This window comes from Pseudorca crassidens, chromosome 2 (assembly GCF_039906515.1).
Source record: "Pseudorca crassidens isolate mPseCra1 chromosome 2, mPseCra1.hap1, whole genome shotgun sequence".
Taxonomy (NCBI): Eukaryota; Metazoa; Chordata; class Mammalia; order Artiodactyla; family Delphinidae; genus Pseudorca; species Pseudorca crassidens.
Genome location: NC_090297.1, coordinates 88,025,752 through 88,045,289, shown reverse-complemented (window position 1 = coordinate 88,045,289; position 19,538 = coordinate 88,025,752). Strand labels below are relative to the sequence as shown.

At 37.8% G+C, this 19,538-nt stretch overlaps 1 protein-coding gene across 1 annotated transcript in view; it reads left to right on the top strand.

Annotated features, from left to right (window-relative positions):
• The first annotated feature begins 144 nt into the window (after positions 1-144).
• DBT (dihydrolipoamide branched chain transacylase E2) overlaps positions 145-19,538 on the top strand; it is a 43,872-nt gene continuing 24,478 nt past the window's right edge. Inside the window, exons 1-4 of the mRNA XM_067727025.1 lie at positions 145-257; positions 8,566-8,689; positions 11,861-11,936; positions 13,487-13,668. Of these exons, the coding sequence (XP_067583126.1) occupies positions 207-257; positions 8,566-8,689; positions 11,861-11,936; positions 13,487-13,668 (433 nt within the window). The 5' untranslated portion in view covers positions 145-206. The remainder of the gene's footprint in view (positions 258-8,565; positions 8,690-11,860; positions 11,937-13,486; positions 13,669-19,538) is intronic.

Here is a 19,538-nt window from a genome sequence, read left to right as displayed (position 1 = left end):
TCTCTTCTCCCACTCCGCAGGGCTTCCCCCCCGCAAAGGTTATCTCAGCCCCGCCCCGCTCCCTGACTGGCTGTTGGGTGGGAGGCTCGTTCCTTCGCTCTCCATTGGCCGCTCAGGCCTCAGGGGAAGGCTCGTTTCCCGGCTCCCAATAGGTCCCCCGCAGGCAACTCCTCCAACCTCAGAGCAGTTGTCATTTCCGGAGTAAGATGGCTGCAGCGTGTGTGCTGAGGACCTGGAGCCGGACTGCCGGGCGTCTGGTAAGCAGGTTGGGCAGATCTGATGTCGGGAAGGAGTGATTTGTTCGGAGTCACTCGGGAGAGGTGTGTTACTTTGTCCTCCTAGTGCTTCGCGTACAGGGCTCGCGTGATGGAGAGGTGGAGGGATGTATGCAAAACGAAGGGCAGCGAAGGTGGCGCTCAACCTGTCTGGAAACCCACTCTCTCTCCTTACCTGGGCGCACTTACGTCGTGACTCGGTCGCCCTCCCGCTTCATCTGCACCCGAAGCCCAGCTATCCTTTCGTTCAGTAGCCTTTCATTGAGCACCATCCGGGTACCGGGCATTGTGGTAGGCACTGGGGAAACAGAGATATACTATATTCAGTAAACATTTATTGAGCACCCCTTAGTTTCAGACACTGATAATACGACCCCTGCCCTCAAGGAATTTACAGTCTAGAGAAAGAGACTGGGCAAGGAAAGCGTAACACCATAGGTCCTTGCCTCCAAGCAGCTGAGAGGCTCGAACTTTGTTCTTTGGGTTTAAACCTATCTCCTACATTTGCACCAGTATCTTTCCAACCTTTTAAATCACCAGAGCTAAGACCCACCACCATTTTTCCTTCATTTCTCCCCTTTCATACAGTCTTCTAGCACCAAACGATTAACATCCCAATAATCATAGTGTTTCATCCTATTTGCATAGCTTTTTTCTTCCTGGGTCCCCTCTTCAGAATTTTCCTACAGTGTTGGGCCCCTGATCTTACAAAACCTTCCAAGAGCCTGCTATGTACCAGGTACTGTGCTAGGAATTGGGGGTGCAAATATGAATAAGACAGACACTGATTTCTGCCCCCTCAGGGTTTAATTACAGCCTTGTGGTGTGGCACGGGGAAGAAAGGCAGAGATAGACAAGACAAGCAATTACAGCACAGCATGAGAAGATGGAACAAGTGCCTAGAGCTACAGAGACACATAGGAGGGATCTTGGGGGGTCAGAGAGTTCCCAGAGGATACTGTATAATTTGAGATTTGTGAAAGCTAAGTAGGAGGTAACCAAGAGAAGAAAGCTCTTCTCAGCAGCACCTTAGTGGGTATTGGCCTCCCTTCTTTGGAAAGCTCTCCATGCTTGGCTTCTGTGACACCAGCTTCCTGGTATTCTTTTTCCTACATCTTTGAACACTTTATCCCAACCTCCTCCTCTTTCCTTGCCTAACTTTTAAATATTGGTGTTTTTAAGGGTTCTGACTTTGCCCCTCTCTGTGCTTCTTGCGCTTCCAGGGTTACCTCATCCACTTCTTCAAATTTAGTTGCCATTTATATGCTGATGATTCCTGAAGTTCCCCAGTCTTCCAGCCAGCTTTACTGCAGACCCATGTATCTCACTATCCTGGAAATCTTCAAATTGCATGTAGTTTAGGTGTTTTTCAGCTGTAAGTAGTAAACCCAACCGATAAGTAGGAAATCAAGTATCCGTGTATACAAAGCATCTGAAAGTTAGATGGCAGCTGGGATTGATTAAGTAGCTTATCATTATCAGGGTTGTCATTTTAGCAATTCCTTTGGCCTTTCGCTCAGGGTCACAAGAGGGCTGCCACAACTTTGTATTCAGGGCAGTAAGGAGGAAGTGGTGGTACCATCCAGACGCACTGGCTAGAACTGTGTTACATGGCCACTGCTAGCACAAGGGAGCTTGGAAGGACTAGCCTTTAGCCACCTCACAGTGACTGTTATAATGTCTCTGAGGAACATCAGACTCTAGGCTCTGGAACTAAACCCTCAAACCTGTTTCTCTTGATTCTAGCCTGTAAATCTCAAAAATCTAGTCATTTTTCTCCAAGCTGTCTCCAGCTGCAGATATCCTGGACCTTCTAAGTTGGACTTTCTGCCTCTAATCTTGTGCCTCTCTAACCCGTTCTCCATAGTGTAGCCAGAGTGATCTTATAAAGTAGGACACAAATTTGAGAATGTCATTTCCTTGCTTAAAACTGCTCTCAGCAAAATGTTCAGAATTCAAATGACTATGAAGCAATATATGATCTGGATCCTTCCAAACTCTCCAGCTTCATTCCTTGCTAAAACCTAACTACCCAGTCCCCACTCTGACACTTCAACCTTAGCTCACACTAAACTACGCTAGAAGTATATTGAACAATTTCAGTTAATTGAACACAGGCTGTTTTCTCTCTCTTGACTCCAGACCTTTGCACGTCTATTTCCTCTGCTTTAAAGACTCTTGCCTTACTCCCCTATAGACTTCTCTGCAACACATCTCACCCCCTGGGTGACTCCTACTCATCCTTAGGTCTTACTTCACTTTCTCCAGATAGGTTCCCTCCTTTGTGTTTTCTTAACACTATCTCCCCCATTATAACACTGTTGTAATCATCTGTTTACTTGCTTTTATCTTTCACAGTATGGACTATACCTTCCATAAGGGAAGGAATCACATCAATTTTGTTCTCTAATCCTAAATGCCTGGCACATAGTAGGTACTCAATAAACATTTGTTGAACGACTCAGTAAAAAAAAGTTTATTTTTTCCATATGTTATAAAAAATCATAAGCAACAAGAGGTCTTATCACCTATAGTAAATTATTAAGAAAGCCTTATTATGTTGTGTTTATACTCCCCTACGGCATCATGCATTTGACTCTTGATTAACTTACCGTATTATCTTGAATTTTTCTATTTTGTCTGTCTTCCTGCAGTAAAGTGTAAGCAATTTGAATTCAGAGACTGTATTCTACATCTTATTTAGCTTTGAATTCTCGAGCACAGAACAATCCTGTCTTTAGGTATGCTCAACAACTGCCTGCTGAATTATTACTAATTTATTTCCTTATTATGTGAATCTGCTAAACCACCTTTTCATTACTTTGTATTTTTTTGTGTGTTGTTTGTAGAAGACAATGTCTTTCATACTTGAAAAATTATCTTTTTCTCCTTCTCCCTTCCATTTTTTTAAAATAAATTTATTTATCTATTTATTTTTGGCTGCGTGGGGTCTTCATTGCTGTGCGTGGGCTTTCTCTAGTTGTGACGAGCGGGGGCTACTCTTTAGTTGCAGTGCGCAGGCTTCTCATTGCGGTGGCTTCTCTTGTTGCGGAGCACGGGCTCTAGGCACGTGGGCTTAGTAGTTGTGGCTCACAGGCTCTAGAGCACAGGCTCAGTAGTTGTGGCGCACGGGCTTAGTTGCTCTGCAGCATGTGGGATCTTCCCGCAACAGGGCTCGAACCTGTGTAGATTCTTAACCACTGTGCCACCAGCAAAGCCCCTCCCTTCCATTTTTATCCTTCTGTTTTCCTTTTTATACCTTTAGTCGGCACCTTCACTAATGTGTTTTAGCTTTCTCTTAATAGCCACTCAATCGCTATTTATCACATAATGCCTATTGCACTTATGTTGCTTGCTTTCTTTTTCTACTTTAAATCTTCTCAGACAGGAGCCTGTCATTTCATGCCTCAAATACAATAATTGTTCCTTAACTTTGTCCTTTCTCTCCAAGCTTTACCTGTTATAATCTAACGCACACACACCCCTAGATTAATTTCTTTTTTTATGCTTTCATTTTATTTATTTTTTTATACAGCAAGTTCTTATTAGTCATCCATTTTATACACATCAGTGTGTACATGTCAATCCCAATCTTCCAATTCATCACACCACCATCCCCACCGCCCCACCGCTTTCCCCCCTTGGTGTCCATATGGTTGTTCTCTACATCTGTGTCTCAATTTCTGCCCTGCAAACCGGTTCACCTGTACCATTTTTCTATGTTCCACATATACGCGTTAATATACGATATTTGTTTTTCTCTTTCTGACTTACTTCACTCTGTATGACAGTCTCTAGATCCAGCCACGTCTCAACAAATGACCCAATTTCGTTCCTTTTTATGGCTGAGTAATATTCCATTGTATACATGTACCACACTTCTTTATCTTTGGGCATTTAGTTTGCTTCCATGACCTGGCTATTGTAAATAGTGCTGCAATGAACATTGAGGTGCATGTGTCTTGTTGAATTATGGTTTTCTCTGGGTATATACCCAGTAGTGGGATTGCTGGATCATATGGTAATTCTATTTTTACTTTTTTAAGGAACCTCTATACTGTTCTCCATAGTGGCTGTATCAATTTACATTCCCACCAACAGTGCAATAGGGTTCCGTTTTCTCCACACCCTCTCCAGCATTTGTTATTTGTAGATTTTCTGATGATGCCCATTCTAACTGGTGTGAGGTGATACCTCATTGTAGTTTTGATTTGCATTTCTCTAATAATTAGTGATGTTGAACAGCTTTTCATGTGCTTCTTGGCCATCTGTATGTCTTCTTTGGAGAAATGTCTATTTAGGTCTTCTGCCCATTTTTGGATTGGGTTGTTTATTTTTTTAATATTGAGCTGTATGAGCTGTTTATATATTTTGGAGATTAATCCTTTGTCTGTTGGTTCATTGGCAAATATTTTCTCCCATTCTGAAGGTTGTCTTTTTGTCTTGTTTATGGTTTCCTTTGCTGTGCAAAAGCTTTTAAGTTTCATTAGGTCCCATTTGTTTAATTTTGTTTTTATTTCCATTACTCTAGGAGGTGGATCCAAAAAGATCTTGCTGTGATTTATGTCAAAGAGTGCTCTTCCTATGTTTTCCTCTTAGAGTTTTATAGTGTCCGGTCTTACATTAAGGTCTCAAATCCATTTTGAGTTTATTTTTGTGTATGGTGTTAGGGAGTGTTCTAATTTCATTCTTTTACATGTAGCTGTCCAGTTTTCCCAGCACCACTTATTGAAGATGCTGTCTTTTCTCCACTGTATATTCTTGCTACCTTTATCAAAGATAAGATGACCGTATGTGTGTGGGTTTATCTCTGGGCTTTCTATCTTGTTCCATTGATCTATGTTTCTGTTTTTGTGCCAGTAGCATATTGTCTTGATGACTGTAGCTTTGTAGTCTGAACTCAGGGAGTCTGATTCCTCCAGCTCCATTTTTATCCCTCAAGACTGCTTTGGCTATTCGGGGTCTTTTGTGTCTCCATACAAATTTTAAGATTTTTTTGTTCTAGTTCTGTAAAAAATGCCATTGGTAATTTGATAGGGATTGCATTGAATCTGTAGATTGCTTTGGGTAGTATAGTCATTTTCACAATATTGCTTCTTGCAATCCAAGAACATGGTATATCTCTCTGTCTGTTGGTATCATCTTTAATTTCTTTCATCAGTGTCTTATAATTTTCTGCATACAGGTCTTTTGTCTCCCTAGGCAGGTTTATTCCTAGGTATTTTATTCTTTTTGTTGCAGTGGTAAGTGGGAGTGTTTCCTTAATTTCTCTTTCAGATTTTTCATCATTAGTGTATAGGAATGCAAGAGATTTCTTTGCATTAATTTTGTATCCTGCTACTTTACCAAATTCATTGATTAGCTCTAGTAGTTTTCTGGTGGCATCTTTAGGATTCTCTATGTATAGTATCATGTCACCTGCAAACAGTGACAGTCTTACTTCTTCTTTTCCAATTTCTTTTCCAATATTCCTTTTATTTCTTTTTCTTCTCTGATTGCCGTGGCTAGGACTTCCAAAACTATGTTGAATAATAGTGGTGAGAGTGGACATCCTTGTCTTGTTCCTTTTCTTAGAGGAAATACTTTCAGTTTTTCACCATTGAGAATGATGTTTGCTATGGGTTTGTCATATATGGCCTTTATTATGTTGAGGTAGGTTCCCTGTATACCCACTTTCTGGAGAGTTTTTATCATAAATTGGTGTTGAATTTTGTCAAAAGCTTTTCTGCATCTATTGAGATGATCATATGGTTTTAATCTTCAATTTGTTAATATGGTGTATCACATTGATTGATTTGAGTATATTGAAGAATCCTTGCATCCCTGGGATAAATCCCACTTGATCATGGTGTATGATCCTTTTAATGTGTCGTTGGATTCTGTTTGCCAGTATTTTGTTGAGGATTTTTGCCTATATATTCATCAGTGATATTGGTCTGTAATTTTGTTTTTTTGTAGTATCTTTGTCTGGTTTTGGTATCAGGGTAATAGTGATCTCATAGAATGAGTTTGGGAGTGTTCCTTCCTCTGCAATTTTTTGGAAGAGTTTGAGAAGGATCAGTGTTAGCTCTTCTCTAAATGTTTGATAGAATTCACCTGTGAAGCCATCTGGTCCTGGACTTTCGTTTGTTGGACGATTAATCCTTTTTCTTCAATAACCCATAATGTATGAGTTCAGACTCCTTAATTTGACATTTACAGTCATCAACAGTTTGGTCCTTGAGCTCCTTCCACTGCTCCCTTTGATAAATTTGATCAAGGCAAATCATACAACTCAACATTAAAAAATGGGCAGAATTGTATGGACATTTTTTCAAAGAAGAAATGCAGATGGCCAACAGGCACATGAAAGATGCTCAACACCACTTATCATCAGGCAAATGCAAACTAAAACCACAATGAGATATCACCTCACACCTGTCAAAATGGCTATCATCAAAAAGAACACCAATAACAAACGTTGGCAAGGTTGTGGAGAAAAGGGAACCCTTGTATACTGTTGGTGGAAATGTAAATTGGTGCAGCCACTGTGGAAAACAGTATGGAGGTTTCTCCAAAAAACTAAAAATAGAACTACCATATGACCCAGCAATGCCACTCCTGGGTACATATCCAAAAAAAACAAAACACTAATTTGAAAAGATATATGCACCGTAATGTTCATAGCAGCATTATTTACAATTACCAAGATATGGAAGCAACCTAAGTGCCCATCAACAGATGAATGGATCAAGAAGATGTGATATACATACATATATTTATGTATCTATCTATATGTATGTAATGGAATACTATTCAGTCATAAAAAAGAATGAAATTTTGCCATTTGCAGCAACATGAATGGACTTGAAAAGCATTATGCTAAGTGAAGTAAGTCAGAGAAAGAAAAGTACTGTATGTAATCACTTATGTGTGAAATCTAAAAAATACAACAAACTAGTGAATAGAACAAAAAAGCAGCAGACTCACAGATAGAGAACAAGCTAGTGGTTTCCAGTAGGAGGGAGGGCAATATAGGGGTGACGGTGTGGGAGATACAAACTTATGGGTGTAAGATAGGCTCAAGGTTGTATTGTACAGCATGGGGAATATAGCCAAAATTTTGTAAGAACTGTAAATGGACTGTAACCTTTAAAAATTGTATAATTTTTTTTAAAAAGAGTGTGATGTAGTTTATCAGGTATTAATAACATTGAAATGTTAACTTTCAAAATAAAATATTGTACCTTTCACACACTTAGGTTTTGATATACCAAATGAAATACATTCAGTCTTACTTATTTCTGTAACATTGTATTTTATTATATTAGGATTTTATATAAAATATCAATAGTTAAATCTAAAGAGTCATCTATAAATTGTGATAAGAAAACCTTTGAGGACAATACTATGTGTGTTTTTCAGTGTCTTTAGATGCTAAAGGAGTCACTTTTTTTTAAGAATAAAGAAGTGATTATTTATTTATTTATTTTTGGCTGCGTTGGGTCTTCGTTGCTGCACTCAGGCTTTCACGGCGAGCGGGGTCTACTCTTCATTGTGGTGCGTGGGCTTCTCATTGCGGTGGCTTCTCTTGTTGCGGAGCACAGGCTGTAGGCACGCGGGCTTCAGTAGTTGTGGCTTGCGGGCTCTAGAGCATGGGCTTCAGTAGTGTGGCACACAGGCTTAGTTGCTCCACCGCATGTGGGATCTTCCCAGACCCGTGTCCCCTGCATTGGCGGGTGGATTCTTAACCACTGCGCCACCAGGGAAGCCTGCTAGCAGTCACTTTTGAATTCTTTAGTTGTTTTATTTCAGGAAGCCTTTAATGACTCAAATACACCTACAGGCTGTTGTGTTTATATAGAAAACATTGTTAAAACTTTTTTACTTCCGTAGGGAATTTTAGGCAAGGATCATAAGCATGTGGACAAATCAGGATATAATTTTACTAAACAAGGGAATTCCCTGGCGATCCAGTGGTTAGGACTCCCTGCTTCCACTGCAGGGGGCACAGGTTCAATCCCTGGTTGGGGAACTAAGATACCTCATGCCTCGCGGCATGGCCAAAATAAATAAATAAACAAAAGAACAAGAAAATATTCTGTGTGCTAGGGTTTGAATTCCTTTGTTTCCTTAACCAGAAACTTGTCACTGATGCCAAGTGTTCTGATTTCAGCCTAATTTCATATTGTTTATATCGTGATAATGATTGTTCTACTTTTAGAATAGACTTGAAATTCAGTATATACTTAGAGATACGCCATTAAGATCATTTATAAAACCTTTTACTGTTTTGTTTTCCCATCTCTAGAGTTGTGTCCGCTACTTTCAAACATGTGGTAATACTCATGTTTTGAAACCAAACTATGTGTCTTTCTTTGGTTATCCTTCATTCAAGTATAATCATCCACATCAGCTGCTGAAAACAACTGCTGGTAAGTATAATCTCAGAATAGCCTGTACAGCATAGTGTTTTATATTTATTCAGTAACTGAAGACTTATCAAAGTAAAAAAGTTGACCTTTTGCTTCTAGCCTGGCCCTCCTTGCTCTCCCCACATCTATCCAATTCTCATTTTCTTTTCTTTTTTTTGCACCCACTCCCCTTTCACATACTTTCCCTTAATACTTGTGTCTTCATAATGCTGGGACTGGGTTCTCTTGGGCCCTCTGTTCTTTATCATATGACTTACCTAAGTGCAACAGTCAGCATTGATATGACTTAGATTAAATTGTTGACTTAGTAGATTGTATCCTTGTACTCACTGTATTACTGTTTTTTGGATGAGGCACTTAATCTGTCATGTTAAGATAGTGTGATGAGGTGCTTGTGTAAATACAAAGTTCTCTGGCTTTTACCACTTAATTACATTTCCCCCAACTTTTTCTACCTTGCAAAGAACTTGAGACTTAAGTATTAGATTTGGCAAAGGCACTAAAACTTTTTTTTTTCCTGATGTTCTATTTAGAACCCTGGTAAAGAACCCTAGACTTCCGTTACAACGTTAAGCTTTTGACAGATACATAGTGCCTTAGTCTGTGCTAGTGATGAAGAATAACGGAATTCCAGGCGGATCCAACCCCTGAGATCAATTAGTCCTTCCATGCCTTGTATATGTCTTCTTCCTCATCACCCTAAGATATGTAAACCTTATCTTCACCATTAAAAAAAAAAAAAAGATTTCTATTTTCAAAAGTTGATCTTTTCTCTTTACTTCTCAGAGAAAATAGAGGCCATTCAAGCAGAAACTCCAACTTCCTACCCTAGTGTCTAAACACTTAAGGAGCTTTGGGTTACTAGCTGTGTAACCTGACCCAAGTTACTTAATTTCTCTCTGTTTCATCATTTGGAAAATGGGAGTAACATAGTATCCAACTTTGTATTCTTGTGAGAGCAAATCCCAAGGCACTGTTCTACATACTTGGGATACACCCTCTTCCAATTCTTCCCTAACTCAGTAAACAGTTAGGCTAGAAACCTGAAGCCATCTCGATACTTGTCTCACATCACGTTGATTACCAAGATATGGTAATATTACATCTTAAATGTTTTTAAATCTGTCTTCGCCTTTTCAGACAGCTTTGAAAATATTTAAATATATTAAGTTCTATACTTCAGTTTCTTACCTACAATAGCCTCCTAACTGCTTTCTCTGCCACCCCTCCCCCAGTCCTTTCCATCACATTCCTGCCAGAGATATTTTTCTCTAAAATTATAGATATAAAGTTATAGGTCTGAAATTGTAGATGGGACTCCTATCAGCCAACTATTGCTGAATAATAACCTTCCCCACAACTTAGTGCCTTAAAGGAGCAATGATTTATTGTTCCTCAGGATTCTGGGGGTGGGTTGGTCGGGTGGCTCCTCTGCTGGTTTCACCTGGGCTCACTAATGTGACTGGATTCAGCTACAAGGTCATCTGGGTCAGAAGGTCCAAGATGGTCTTACACATGTGTCTGACAGTTGGTGCTGGTTTTTAGCTGCGGCATCTCATTTCTCCTCCATGTGGTGTCTCTCATCCTCCAGTAGACTAGAACAGCTTCTTTATATGGGGATCTCAAGGCACATTCCAAGAGGGAGAAAGTGGAGGCTGTGAGGTCCTGTGAGGCTTGCGCTCCAGAACCTACAACTTTACTTCTGCTGTACTCTATTGGTCAAAACAAGTCATGGGCCAGTGTAGATTTAACTAGTGGTAAGATAAACTGTACCGCTAATGGGAACAGCTGCAAAGAATTAATGACCATAATTATTTACCACTGGTTCCTAATTACCTCTAGGATATGTTCCAAACACCTCACCTCATCATGGCACAAAGCCTTAAATCTGGGCTTATTTCTTGCCACGTAGCCTATCCTCAGCTGTACGGAAGTGTTTGTCATTCCCTAACCAGGCTGCATAGTATCATATTCCCATGCCCTTTCACATGCTGGTCCTTGCATAATATTGCTTTGTATAGAGGTGACATGGTGTACTTACTTGCCATTTTTGATTACTTCAGTTGGTTTCCAATTCTTTATTATAACTCTATGATAACTCTTCCTGAGCAGAAATCTTCGTGTACCTCTGTATTTCTTCAAGGAAAAAAAAATCTTAAAAGTAAAATTACCTACGGAGTCAAAGAAACAGACTTTTTTTTTTTTTTAAGGTTTTTGATTCTTAATGCCAAACTATTTTTCAGAAAGGTTCCAGTTTATACTCTGAGCAGCAGGCTGTGAGAGGCCCCACTTACTAGAGAGGAAACAAGAGGTGCTTAAGACCTCCATATCAAAAGTGTATTTCGTATTTCTTAACTACTAATCTCCTCATATTTATTAAAGAAAAATTTCCTACCTTAATCAGCTTGTTGTATATTTTATAAGCAATTTTGATTAATAGTAGTTTAAAGATAGAGGAGCGCTCTTCAGTCACTTCGGAGCCATTTGTTAATTTGGAAAAGTGAGAGGATCCATACATACTTTCTGTCTTGGGAATAATTACCATAAATTATCATTGGCATCTAAGTGTTACAAAGAGGGTGTAGAAATTTAAAAAGGAGTAAAAAAAAGTGCTAAGAGAAAATAGAAGACTAAAATTTAAGAAGTTGGTAGAACATCATTTGAGCGAATAAGAATTTTCCAAGCCTTCTAGGTATGGATCTGCCTGATTTTTAGACACCGGGAATGAGAAGAGTGGTATGAAGTCAAAAGAGATTTAAGAGCAGGCCATTGATGTTTATTATAGTTTCATAACATGCAACAAGGAGATCCAGCTGAACCTCCCTTTGTCTAATATCTTGTTCTATTTTCTGTTCATTGCTATTATTGCAAAATCTCATTTGTTGGAAGGGCCTCCTATACCCTTGTAAAAGAACATTATTTTGGAAATAGGAAAATGTCAGTTCAGTGGCAATATCAATAGGTCTGTGTCACTGAATAATTTATATAAATCTTGGGTAGTTATGAATAATGAAGAGATTATAAACATTATAAAATGCTTTTTAAAATCTATAAAAATGAAATAATTTCTGCCTCTGCTTGAGAATATTTTCTAATTTTCGATGTCAAAGCATCTGTCTATTAGCAATACATTACATATTTAATGAGATCATTTCTCATTTGTCTTCGAAGCTCTACAGGGACAGATTGTTCAGTTCAAACTCTCAGACATTGGTGAAGGAATTAGAGAAGTAACTGTTAAAGAATGGTAAGTTATTCTGAAAATTTTTTTAAGTAAGTATAAAAATAAGTAGAAATCTATTTAAATTGAGACATCTCTTTCTGTAACATATATGATTTTTTTAAAGCAATAAGGTAATCTAGTTTGTGTTGCCAATATGCTGGTGGCACAATTCATCCTACAGTATGGCATTTTATTCAATGTAATTTATTAAGGATTATTTTTTCCTCATGTAAAAAATTTTTTCACTACCCACCCCTCACTTCAGCTAAAAAAGAGAAATTTGCCTCTAAAAGATATTAAGTTGATATGACCATGTGTTTTGAAAAGCATTTAATGTATGAACTTAGAGCTTTTTTCCAAACTATTTTAAAATAATCATGTAGTCTAAGGTCTCTTTACCGAAAATGACTTCAGTAAGAATGCAAGTACATTTGACTCACCATTACCTGAGAGTTTGCCTATATTTTTAGAAAAGGTTACAATATTAAACCAAAAGACATGAATCAAAAAATAATTTTTGAAAGGTTAAAAAATAAGGCTTGAAACAAAAATTAAAAAGCTCTTTACTTAGTCATCCTTCTATCCCTTTTCTTTCTTTCCCTTTCTGGAAAAAAAGGAAACACCTCTGGGTACTGAAATAATTTTCAAAGATTTCTAGAAGTAACAGTTAAGGTGAGTCAGTAGATTCTCTCCCACAATTGTATACTGTTAAAGATCCTTTCAAAACTCTGATTCAGCCACCTGAACATTCTTTCCCTGCAGTTCTCATTATAATTGCTTTGTAGGTTAGAAGAGGACTATAATAACATAAATGTACTTTATGATTTTGTATCTATTGCATTGTGGGATCAAGGAAAGAGCAATGACCTCAGGTCAGAAGAACCTGAATCTGAAACTTATTAGCCATCTTAGAAACAAAGACTAAGAACTCAAACTAAAATTCATGAAATTAAAAAGGAATTATATTGAGGATATCAATTTTTAAAATTTAATTCTAGGGCTTCCCTGGTGGCGCAGTGGTTGAGAGTCTGCCTGCCGATGCAGGGGACACGGATTCGTGCCCCGGTCCGGGAGGATCCCACATGCCGCGGAGCGGCTGGGCCCGTGTGCCATGGCCGCTGAGCCTGCGCGTCCGGAGCTTGCACTCCGCAACGGGAGAGGCCGCAACAGTGAGAGGCTCGCGTACCGCAAAAAAAAAAAAAAAAAAAAAAAATTAATTCTAGAAATAATAGGCACTATTAAAATTTGATAAAGCCTAAGACAATAAAAGGAAATAACACTTTTAAAATACATTTTTCATATTTGAGGCAGAAAACCTGACAAATTAATTAAAATTTTTGATTATAGATCTATGAATTTTTAATTATTTTGAAATTTTTTATATTTCTTGAAGGGGCATCAAAGAGCCTCAGGAAGCCACTGTAGTCTCTTCTAAAACATTCTTTGGTATACTATCTGGGACCAAATGCTGGGCTCGATGGATACTGATCTAATTCAGTGTAGCATTTATATTGTTAAGATGATCTGTAATTATCATTGCTCATGTAAAAGTGTCTTGCATCTTTTTCTTTTAGGTATGTAAAAGAAGGAGATACAGTGTCTCAGTTTGATAGCATCTGTGAAGTTCAAAGTGATAAAGCTTCTGTTACTATCACTAGTCGTTACGATGGAGTCATTAAAAAACTATATTATAATCTAGACGATATTGCCTACGTGGGAAAGCCATTAGTAGACATAGAAACGGAAGCTTTAAAAGGTACTGTATATATATGTTCATCTATTTTGCCAAATTGATTAATGCTGTCCTTTTGTCGTTGGGTACCAATTGAAACTGGAGTTTACTTTTAACAACTTACAGGATTTGATTTGGGGGTTTAGAAGCTGAAATCAGGAAAATAGGAAAGGTACTCTGTGATGCATGATTACCTTTTGACCATGTTACCATGTTAAAAACATGTACAGTAATACTTCATTTATCTGGAGGCCTGCCTTCTGGAAACCTTGGTGTTCAAAGAAGCAACAAGCTCTCTTGGGAATTAAAGATTCAAGCTTTAAACACTGGTCACTAATAAAACTTGGAATATGCAAAGATTAAATCTCACATAATGGGATTGCTTTGTTTGCCGCTGATACGAAAACCGAAACACACTCATTGGTGATGGTTATGAAAGCCAGATTTCTTAAAGAGAAGTAGAAGACAAAAGGAGGAAAATCAGAATGAGAAGCAAAGAAACTAGCATTCAGAAGCAGCAGCAACCATAGAACTTATAAGCAGTAGATGTCCTGACAAAAGGGAATTCGTTATGAGAAGTTTACTGGAAAATTAAAACAGTGCGCTGTCCCTATGGTAGCAAATAGCTGGCTCTCTACATCAGAAGTTCCCTTTGGCATTGTTGTGATACACCAAGGTTATGTCATCTAGGAAGCTTTGATGTGGGGGCAGGGGGAGCAGAGTCTGTGATGCAACCCTAAGCCCACGATCTATCTAGAAGTGCTGAGATAAAGACATTTCAGTAGTGTAATTTGGAAGTCTAGAAGGAGTCTGAATTAGAGTGGCTGGCTGACTCTTAGTCCTGCAGTCTGTACAATAATATAATAACTAATATCATAGTCACACTTTATAGTTTATAAAATGTTTCACACTTAGTATTTTATTTATTCTTATTTGTGAGGTATTCCAGTTTAATGAATGAAGAATCACTGGGTAATTTGCCCAATGGCTGTGACAAAGCCAAATTTAGAACTCGGATGTCCGGAGTCTTTGTCGAGAATATTTTCAGCTATAACATGTTGCCTCCAAAAGCTGGAAGGTAACTTATTAAAGCCTTCCTGTTATTTATTTAATTTCTATTATTATAAAAACAGGAGCCGTGCATTGTAGAAAGTTACAAAATGCAGAAACACAAAAATAAGAAAATGAAAACACATTCCTACAACTCATTAATCACCACCCTTAACACATTAATGTATGTCATTCCAGACATTTTTCTAGACACATGTACATATGCATTTCGGTATTTTTTTTCTCCCCACCTTCATTGGAGTATAATTGCTTTACAATGTTGTGTTAGTCTCTGCTGTACAACAAAGTGAATCGGCTATATGTATACATACATCCCCATATCCCCTCCCTCTTAAGCCTTCCCTCCCACCCTCCCTATCCCATCCCTCTAGGTCGTCACAAAGCATCAACTTGATCTCCCTGTGCTATGCAGCAGCTTCCCACTAGCCATCCATTTTACATTTGGTAGTGTATATATGTCCATGCCACTCTCTCACTTCGTCCCAGCTTCCCCTTCTCCCCCTGTGTCCTCAAGTCCGTTTTCTACGTCAGTGTCTTTATTCCTGCCCTGCCACTAGGTTCATCAGTACCACTTTTTTATATTCCATATATATGCGTTAACAATACGGTATTTGTTTTTCTCTTTATGACTTACTTCACTCTGTATGACAGACTCTAGGTCCATCCACCTCACTACACATAACTCAATTTCATTCCTTTTAATGGCTGAGTAATATTCCATTGTATATATGTGCCACATCTTCTTTATCCATTCATTTAGGTTGCTTCCATGTACTGGCTATTGTAAATAGTGCTGCAATGAACATTGGGGTACATGATTCCTTTTGAATTATAGTTTTCTCAGGGTATATGCCCAGTAGTGGTATTGCTGGGTCATAAGGTAGTTCTATTTTTAGTTTTTTAAGGAACCTCCATACTGTTCTCCATAGTGGCTGTATCAATTTACATTCCCACTAACAGTGCAAGAGGATTCTCTTTTCTCCACACCCTCTCCAGCATTTATTGTTTGTAGATTTTTTGGTGATGGCCATTCTGACAGGTGTGAGGTGATACCTCATTGTAGTTTTGATTTACATTTCTCTAATAATTAGTGATGTTGAGCAGCTTTTCATGTGCTTCTTGACCATCTGTATATCTTCTTGGAGAAATGTCTATTTAGGTCTTCTGCCCATTTTTGGATTGGGTTGTTTGTTTTTTTTCCTATTGAGCTGCATGAGCTGCTTGTATATTTTGGAGATTAATCCTTTGTCAGTTGCTTCTTTTGCAAATATTTTCTCCCATTCGGAGGGTTGTCTTTTCATCTTGTTTATGGTTCCCTTTGCTGTGCAAAAGCTTTTAAGTTTAATTGGTCCCATTTGTTTATTTTTGTTTTTATTTTCATTACTCTAGGAGGTGGGTCAAAAAGGATCTTGCTGTGGTTTATGTCATAGAGTGTTCTGCCTATGTTTTCCTCTAAGAGTTTTATAGTGTCTGGCCCTACATTTATTTATTTTATTTTATTTTATTTTTAACATCTTTATTGGAGTATAATTGCTTTACAAGGGTGCGTTAGTTTCTGCTTTATAACAAAGTGAATCAGCTATACATATACATATATCCCCATATCTCCTCCCTCTTGTGTCTCCCTTCCACCCTCCCTATCCTACCCTTTAGGTCTTTAATCCATTTTGAGTTTATTTTTGGGTATGGTGTTAGGGGGCATTCTAATTTCATTCTTCTACATGTAGTTGTCCAGTTTTTCCAGCACTATTTATTGAAGAGGCTGTCTTTTTTCCATTGTATATTCTTGCCTCCTTTGTCAAAGATAAGGTGACCATATGTGTGTGGGTTTATCTCTGGGCTTTCTATCCTGTTCTATGGATCTGTATTTCTCTTTTTGTGCCAGTACCATACTGTCTTGATTACTGTAGCTTTTTAGTGTAGTTTGAAGTCGGGGAGCCTGATTCCTCCAGCTCCATTTTTCTTTCTCAAGATTGCTTTGGCTATTTGGGGTCTTTTGTATTTCCATACAAATTGTAAAATTTCTTGTAAATTTTTCTGTAAAAAATGCCATTGGTAATTTGATAGGGATTGCATTGAACCTGTAGATTGCTTTGGGTAGTATAGTCATTTTCACAATATTGATTCTTCCAATCCAGGAGCATGGTATATCACTCCATCTGTTTATGTCATCTTTGATTTCTTTCATCAGTGTTTTATAGTTTTCTGAGTACAGGTCTTTTGCCTCCTTAGGTAGGTTTATCCCTAGGTATTTTATTCTTTTTGTTGCAATGGTAAATGGGATTGTTTTCTTAATTTCTCTTTCTGAACTTTCGTTGTTAGTGTATAGGAATGCAAGAGATTTCTGTGCATTAATTTTGTATCCTGCAACCTTACCAAATTCATTGATTAGTTCTAGTAGTTTCCTGGTGGCATCTTTAGGATTTTCTATTTATAATATCATGTCATCAGCAACAGTGACAGTTTTACTTCTTCTCTTCCAATTTGTATTCCTTTTATTTCTTTTTCTTCTCTGATTGCCGAGGCTAGGACTTCCAATACTATGTTGAATGATAGTGGTGAGAGTGGACGTCCTTGTCTTGTTTCTTAGAGGAAATGTTTTCAGTTTTTCACCATTGAGAATGATGTTGGCTGTGGGTTTGTCATATGTGGCCTTTATTATCCTGAGGTAGTTTCCCTCTATGCCCATTTTCTGGAGAGTTTTTATCACAAATGGGTGTTGCATTTTGTCAAAAGCTTTTTCTGCATCTGTTGAGATGATCATATGGTTTTTATTTTTCAATTTGTTAATATGGTGTATCACATTGATTGATTTGCATACATTGAAGAATCCTTGCATCCCTGGGATAAATCCCACTTGATCATGGTGTATGATCCTTTTGATGTGCTGTTGGATTCTGTTTGGTAGTATTTTGTTGCGGATTTTTGCATTTATGTTCATGAGCGATATTGGTCTGTAAGTTTTTTGTGTGTGTGATATTTGTCTGGTTTTGTTATTGGGGTGATGGTAGCCTTGTAGAATGAGTTTGGGAGTGTTCCTCCCTCCACAAATTTTTGGAAGAGTTTGAGAAGGATAGGAATTAACTGTTCTCTAAATGTTTGATAGAATTTGCCTGTGACGCCATCTGGTCCTGGACTTTTGTTTGTTGGAAGATTTTAATTACAGTTTCAATTTCATTACCTGTGATTGGTGTGTTTATATTTTCTAATTCTTCCTGGTTCAATCTTGGAAAGTTGTACCTTTCCAAGAATTTGTCCATTACTTCAGGTAGTCCAGTTTATTGGCATATAGTTGCTTGTGGTAGTCTCTTATGATCCTTTGTATTTCTGCGGTGTCAGCTGTAATCTCTCCTTTTTCGTTTCTCATTTTATTGATTTGAGTCCTCTCCCTTTTTTTCTTGATGAGTCTGGCTAAAAGTTTATCAGTTTTGTATATCTTCTCAAAGAACTGACTTTTAGTTTTATTGATCTTTGCTATTGTTTTCTTCATTTCTCTTTCATTTATTTCTGCTCTGATCTTTATGATTTCTTTCCTTCTACTAATTTTGGGTTTTCTTTGTTCTTTTTCTAGTTGCTTTAGGTGTAAGGTTAGATTGTTTATTTGAGATTTTTCTTGTTTCTTGAGGTGAACTTGAATTGCTATAAACTTCCCTCTTAGAACTGATTTTGCTGCATCCCATAGACTTTGGATCATTGTGTTTTTGTTGTCATTTGTTTCTAGGTGTTTTTAAATTTCTTCTTTGATTTCTTCAGTGATCTCTAGATTATTTAGCAGTGCACTGTTTAGTCTCCATGTATTTGTGTTTTTTACAGTTTTCTTCTTGTAATTGATTTCTAATCTCATAGCATTGTGGTTGGAAAAGATGTTTGATACGATTTCAGTTTTCTTAAATTTTCCAAGGCTTGATTTATGACCAACATGAGATGTATTCTGAAGAACATTCCATGTACACTTGAGAAGAAAGTGTATTCTTCCGCTTATGGGTGGAATGTCCTAAAAATATCAATTAAGTCTATCTGGTCTGTTGTGTCATTTAAAGCCTGTGTTTCCTTATTTATCTTCTGTCTGGATGATCTGTCTGTTGGTGTAAGTGGTGTGTTGAAGTCCCCCACTATTACTGTGTTACTGTCGATTTCCCCTTTTATGGCTGTTAGCATTTGCCTTATGTATTGAGGTGCTCCTATGTTGGGTGCATATATATTTATAATTGTTATGTTTTCTTCTTGGATTGATCCCTTGATCATTATGTAGTGTCCTCCTTATCTCTTGTAACAGTCTTTATTTTAAACTCTATTTTATCTGATATGAGTATTGCTACTCCAGCTTTCTTGTGATTTCCATTTGCATGGAATATCTTTTTCCATCCCCTCACTTTCGGTCTGTATGTGTCCCTAGGTATGAAGTGGATTTCTTGTAGACAGCATATATAAGGGTCTTATTTTCGTATCCATTCAGCCAGTCTGTGTCTTGGTTGGTGTGTTTAATCCATTTACATTCAAGGTGATTATCAATATGTATGTGCCTATTACCATTTTCTTAATTGATTTGGGTTTGTTTTTTTGGTCTTTTTCTTCTCTTGTGTTTCTCACTTAGAGAAGTTCCTTTAGCATTTGTTGTAAAGCTGGTTTGGTGGTGCTGAATTCTTGTAGCTTTTGCTTGTCTGTAAAGGTTTTGATTTCTCTATAGAATCTGAAAGAGATCCTTGCTGGGTAGAGTAATCTTGGTTGTAGGTTTTTCCTTTTCATCACTTTATGTATATCCTGCCCCTCCCTTCTGACCTGTTGAGTTTCTGCTGAGAAATCAGCTGTAACCTTATGGGGAT